Source organism: Oryza brachyantha, chromosome 5 (genome assembly GCF_000231095.2).
Source record: "Oryza brachyantha chromosome 5, ObraRS2, whole genome shotgun sequence".
Taxonomy (NCBI): domain Eukaryota; kingdom Viridiplantae; phylum Streptophyta; class Magnoliopsida; order Poales; family Poaceae; genus Oryza; species Oryza brachyantha.
This window is the reverse complement of record NC_023167.2, coordinates 14,647,464-14,653,386: the sequence shown is the minus strand read 5'-3', so window position 1 is coordinate 14,653,386 and position 5,923 is coordinate 14,647,464. Positions and strand designations below refer to the sequence as shown.

General features: G+C 37.3%; 1 protein-coding gene across 2 annotated transcripts; it reads left to right on the top strand.

Moving 5' to 3' along the window:
* Positions 1-2,983: 2,983 nt before the first annotated feature.
* LOC102709564 lies at positions 2,984-5,545 on the top strand. 2 transcript variants are annotated; one of them, XM_006654436.3, is made up of 6 exons: positions 2,984-3,287; positions 3,552-3,639; positions 3,883-4,052; positions 4,141-4,195; positions 4,274-4,325; positions 5,091-5,545. In XM_006654436.3, exons 1-5 carry the CDS (start codon positions 3,189-3,191, stop codon positions 4,288-4,290), a joined length of 429 nt encoding a protein of 142 aa, XP_006654499.1. In that variant the 5' UTR covers positions 2,984-3,188; the 3' UTR covers positions 4,291-4,325; positions 5,091-5,545. The 2 variants fall into 2 exon arrangements, with proteins under 2 accessions (XP_006654499.1, XP_015692778.1); XM_015837292.2 differs by having other exon boundaries at positions 3,552-3,642.
* Positions 5,546-5,923: the final 378 nt, after the last annotated feature.

Below are 5,923 nucleotides of genomic sequence, written 5' to 3'. Positions count from 1 at the left end.
TTTTGATTTGTTCTAAGTTAAATTTATTTAAGTTTGACCAAATGTAAAAAATATATACTTGCATATAAGACAACAAATTAGTTTTATTAAATATATCATTGAATATTTGAATATATTTTCATAGTGTATTTATTTTGAATTGAAAATGTTATAAAGGCATTTCTAGGACATGGGAGGCAAATTAGTTGAGAAGAAATATGGCCTAAAAGTCTCTCATGCATTAAATAGGAAGATAGTGTAGAGGCGGAGATAACTGGGGTAAAATTTAAATATGAGTTGACTGATGTGAAAACTAGTACTCTTTATGTCCCTAAATATTTGATGACGTTGATTTTTTACACACATTTAACTATTTATCTTATTTAATTTTTAAAAATATATAAAGCTATATATATGCATAAAGTTATATTAATAATAAATAAAATGATATAAAAATAATTAATAATTATGTAAATTTTTTAAATAAGATAAATAGTTAAACATGTATAAAAAAGTCAGCATCGTCAAATATTTAGGGATGGAGGGAGTACTCTAAATACACTTCTTTTTTTTGATAAATTTGAAATCTATGATTGTACTTATTGTAGGACAGAAATAATATATTTTATATAAAATTAACTAAATTTAAATAAGTTTGACTTAGGATAAATCTAAAGTGTTTATAATATGGAACGAGACAGAGTAAATGCATTATGTACCGTTGAGCTAAAATGAATAGATTGGATATAAGATGTCCTTGTTTCTTGTAAAGTTAATATTTAAAACTTTTGACTAATAATTAAACTAAAAAAAATGTGTTTATGGTTTCATAGATGTAGGTTGCATTCTTTTACCAAATCTTTTCTTTGATTTTTTTCCTTGCACATATGTTTTCTGAACCGCTAAACAAGGGTTGTTTTGCAAAATGTTTCTATATAAAAGTTCATTATCTCATACATCTAAAAGAGAAATTTAACTTTATAGTAGTTAATTATATCATTTACACCATTAAATATCTATCAAAAAATCAGAAAACTTTTCATCTTTCATCATCTCGTAGAATAAGGCAACATATACCGACATACCATTAGATTCTTACCTAGAAAAATTTTCATATAATATTAATTTTTGAATTGTTGATAAAATAATAAAAAGAAACAATCGAATTATAATGGTGGAGGCCACGTAAAAAAATAGCACGTCTTATATAGCATTAAATAGATATAAAAAATTAGATCTTATTTCATATTTCATCTCTTCATCTACTGGACTACTGCTAAACGAACAAAGACTCCTGTAGTCCTGTGATGCAGAGGACCCGGCTCACTTGTTTGATGAAAGGTCCCATTTTTCATGATAAATTCTCAGAGATCCCGCCGTTTTTTCTATCCATTCTTCCATGACCTTTTACAACAAACTTTTAAAATTGAAGAGCTTGCAAATATATCTATGAAAAAAAAGTCACTTTGCAACAAAACAGGTGATACAGAGGAAAGTTGTTAGTACGGAAGTGCTAGATCTACGCTGGCTCACTCTGTTACACCCTACATTTGAAGCTGTGAAACCGTCAGCATTAGATGAATTTGCTTGGGCCATCACTGATGAATGGTGGAGGCCACGAAAAAATTTGGACCGTCTTATATTTAGAACGGGGTGCATATTTTAGACATCACACTGGAATAAAGCTATTGCTACAGCATATGAACATCGTTATATGTAAATAAATTAATCGTGTGAAAAACTCATAAGTCATAACACTTTAGCTATATATATGCATTCGTTTGAACCAGCTTTTTTTTCATATTATCCTGTGAATGTTTCCTAAACTACTAAATGGTATGTGTTTAAAAAAAAATCTATAGAGAATTTTATCATCTCACAATTATAAAACAGAATTTTAATTTTATATTAATAAATTTTTATTATTTATATCATTAAATAGCTATAAAAATTAGATCATCTTTCATCTCTTCATCTACTGCTAAATGAACACAGACTCCTGTGATGCAAGGACCCAACTCACTTGTTTGATGAAGGATCCCGTTTTTCATGATAAATTCTCAGAGATCCCGCCGTATTGTCTATCCATTCTGCCATGACCTTTTGCAACAAACTTTTAAATTGAATAGCTTGCAAATATGTCTATGGAAAAAAAATCATTTAGACACTTTGCAACAAACAGGTGATACAGAGGAAAGCTGTTAGTACGGAAGTGCTAGATCTGCAGGCTCACTCTGACCCTGCATTTGAAGCTTTGAAACCGTCAGCTTTAGACGAATTTTTCGGGCCATCACTGATGATTCCAATATTAGTGCCGTCCTTTGAAAAAATTATACTATTTAAAGAAAATGTTATTATCAGGTGGAGCCAAATTTATATATTTATTACTCCCTCCATATTTTTATGTATGACACCGTTGACTTTTAGAATCAAGTTTGACCATTCGTCTTATTCAAAATTTATATCCAAATATGCAAAATTATAATGCATAATTAAAGTTTCTATAATAATAAATCATATTATAACAATATAATTAATAATTATATAATTTTTTGAATAAGACGAATGGTTAAACGTGGATCTAAAAGTCAACGGCGTCATATAAAAAAATATGGAGGGAGTACCATTTAAATTTTACGGTCAGTATAGGAAAGTACTTACTTTTTGTGTAAAATTGGCACCTGATATATGAAAGTTTCAAAAAGAAAATATTAACTCCTAATACGTTCTCAAGAATAATAAGATTATCCTAAGTCTTATACTGTTAATTGCATGCCTGAAGTGATTTCTCTAAACTGAGACACTGACTTTGAGTCACTTGTATATAGACTTACTGTACTATGGCCGCACATATCAATAAAATCAAATTATAAGTTCGAGAATCTAGTTCCTGAATTTTGGATATCTACTAATACTATGGTACTTTAGCAGTTCAGTCCCTGAAGATTTACGAAATACAGAGAAGGGGAAGGCGATCGAGACCTTTATATGCAGGGGGGCCGCGGCACAGATGGAGGCCGGAGCAGAGCGCCACGAGGCGAGCAGAGAAGAGTTACTTCACACCCCGCCGCGCCGCCGCCTATAACGACCTCTTCACGTGCCCTATCTTTCTCCCCGCTCGCTCACGAGTTCGTCCTCTTCTTCTTCTTCTCCATCTTCCACCCGAGTCTAGGTTCATCTCCTCGAGCGCCAAGGAAACCACCAGCCGTATGGACGCCAGGAAGAAATCGCCGCCCGCAACCGCCGCCGGAACCACGCCGGCGGCGGCCAACGGATACTTCAGCACCGTCTTCGCCGCGTCGCCTCTGGTACCTGCGTCCTCTTCGTTACTCGTAGTTGTTTCGATTTGTCAGATTTAACGGGGTGTTTCCGTGTTCGTTGTTTTTTGTCACACGAAAGGTGTCTCCTTTGGCAGAACTTTGTTGGTCTAAATTCGGTAGTTCGTGTCTTCGTGACATGTTTTTGGACGTGTTCCTTTCTGTTGGATGACAGGATGATTTCTTGGTTTCTACACAAAAACTCTTATTTGGGTATCCCTGTGATATATTGTTGCTTTTGTTTTTACCTGAAAGGCAAATGCAAAAGACGCGAAGCAGACGGACCTGTACGCTATGTTGAACAAGCAGAATTCCAAAGGGCAGAATGGCGGTGGTTTTTCAGGTAGTTGTGCGATATCCTGTCTATTTGGCAACTTGTGATCTGTGAATGAGTAGGGTAATAAATTTCCAGGGCATTTAACTGTCCTTATAAATGGAGTTTGGATTTTAGGGGATGTGCATATGTGAATGATCAAGCATGCCCAACTTTGCATTTGATCCAACATCAAAGAATATTTGGAGATGAAATTGGCCATCTTTTGCGTGATAAAATCGCCGATTAACTGTGAATTAATTCGTCGTGCAGATGGAAAATCCCACACTTCTACTAAAGGTCGCACTACGTGCAAGGATGGAAAGCATTCCTATCCAAACGAGTCATCAGAGTCTCCATATTTTGGCTCTTCTGTGCATTACGGTGGTAGGGAGTTCTATGGTAACACTCCTCAAAAGCAGGGCGATGAATCACCTGGAGATGTGAGTAGAAATTGACACTCTTGTTGGTGAGCTTCTGATTCCCTCTATGGGATACATTTTTTATGTTTTCTTTGTATGTCCAATCCAGCATAAGGAAGAGAATCCGGATGGCTCACTGGCTACCAGAGGTGATTGGTGGCAAGGTATGTCATTACTGCAGTTGTTTGGGTATCATTTACATATAAGATGAAACACGTGTACTGACTATAATCCACTGGCAGGTTCACTCTATTACTAAGTACTTTGTTGAGGACTCTCCTTTTGTGAAACAAGGTATACTATATCAAGGAACTTCATAAATATCCGTCTAAGCATCTATTATCCTGTTTGGGCATGGTAGGCTGGCAACAACATCAGATAGTGTGTGCGGTTATTAAATTATCCGTCGGAGGCAACTTAAACATTTATTTATCTGGTACAACTAATAGTAGATACTCTTTATTTATGTCAATATAGTTATAACACAATCTTTTGTTCAAAAAGCACAACCTTTCTTAGTTTCCTTATTCAAGAAACATAAACCATGCACTATGTAACACAATTATCATGAGAGATATGGAACCTGTGAAGCGCCAGTGAACTAAGGTTCATTTAATTTGCTCTCTGTGGGGTACTGCCTTGTCATAGGCTCGATGATATTATCCTTTCCATTCCTAATGTAGACATTAAGAACTTCGAAAAATATCATTGTTTACACTAATGTCGTCGTCATAGTTCTGGTTCCAATAATTTTACTTGTCATATCTGCGCACAATGATTGAGTAGTGGATGCTGACAATGATAGCTCTACAACAAAATTAGCTAAATGTTGTGAAGAAACTGTGCAATCTTCTTAGTAGTCCCCCCTTCTAAGAAGTCCATGTATCTGTCATGTTGAGTTTAGAACCACTTGACCTTTATCCTATCAACCTTTTCAGTTTATCCAACCAGACTGTATTTCATTGCGGTCTTGCAATATTCACCTTGCCTCTTGGTTTATAATGCCCCATCATTGCCATGCAAATTTCTGTGGATCTTATTCGCATGTTTTTGTGCCAGAATTAAAAGGAGCGGTCCCAACTGGTTTGCTGTAGAGCTGATATGGGTCAACAGCTATCAAAAGTCATAGTGGGGCGACATCTGTTCTACCAGTGGAGGCAATATTTGGATGCGTCAGCTCACCTGGCAGATGTAGTCGCGTGTGTATGTTGTGTCCTTTTCCCTTTTTTCCCCCTTGCCAAATGGTACGGCACCAACAGGCAGCCCTTTGTTTTCCTGTTTCTTTTACCTGATGAAATGTAATGAAATGGTAGGGCAGCAACAATAGCCCTTTTGTCTTTGCTGTTCTTAGTTAGCCCAATTCTAAAAAAATGATGTGCAGCTGTGGCGTAGTTAGCCTAATTCGGAATAAGTTCACATTGGGTCCCTCAAGTTGTCACGAAGTATCAAAATCGTCCCTCAACCACAATACCAGAAATGTTGGCCTTCGAAGTTATGAAAACCGTTCAATTCAGGTCTATGGGCAATATTGGAGGGTGGTTTCGCTGACGTGACATCCCAGTCAGCAAAAAATAGATTAAAAAATTCATGGGGCCCACCTGTCAGCCCAATAAGAACAAAAAAACCGCACACTCTCCCCTCTCCATCGAGGCTGGCGGTCGGGCATCGGCGAGCTCGGGCGTGGGCGTGGGGAGACGATGACACTGGGCGCGAACTTGGGCGGCATTGGAATGGCGGCGGTAGCATCGGGCACAAGCTTGGCCGCTAGGGGCGGATGCGCCGGCGAGCTTGGCCTCCGTCGCGGCGCCCGAACAGCCTTCCCTGTCCTCACCGGAATTGGCAACCACGCGCCCGTACTTGTCTCCAGCGTTGCCCGAGCGCCGACACTGCCT

What these genes read in the sequence shown, in the direction of transcription:
- LOC102709564 (XM_015837292.2), top strand. Translation starts at nt 3,189, where the DNA reads ATGGACGCCAGGAAGAAATCGCCGCCCGCAACCGCCGCCGGAACCACG. An exon ending in TGGCGGTGGTTTTTCAGGTA is followed by an intron (nt 3,643 to 3,882) that starts GTTGTGCGATAT and finishes TTCGTCGTGCAG; the next exon opens with ATGGAAAATCCCACACTTCT. An exon ending in GCGATGAATCACCTGGAGAT is followed by an intron (nt 4,053 to 4,140) that starts GTGAGTAGAAAT and finishes TGTCCAATCCAG; the next exon opens with CATAAGGAAGAGAATCCGGA.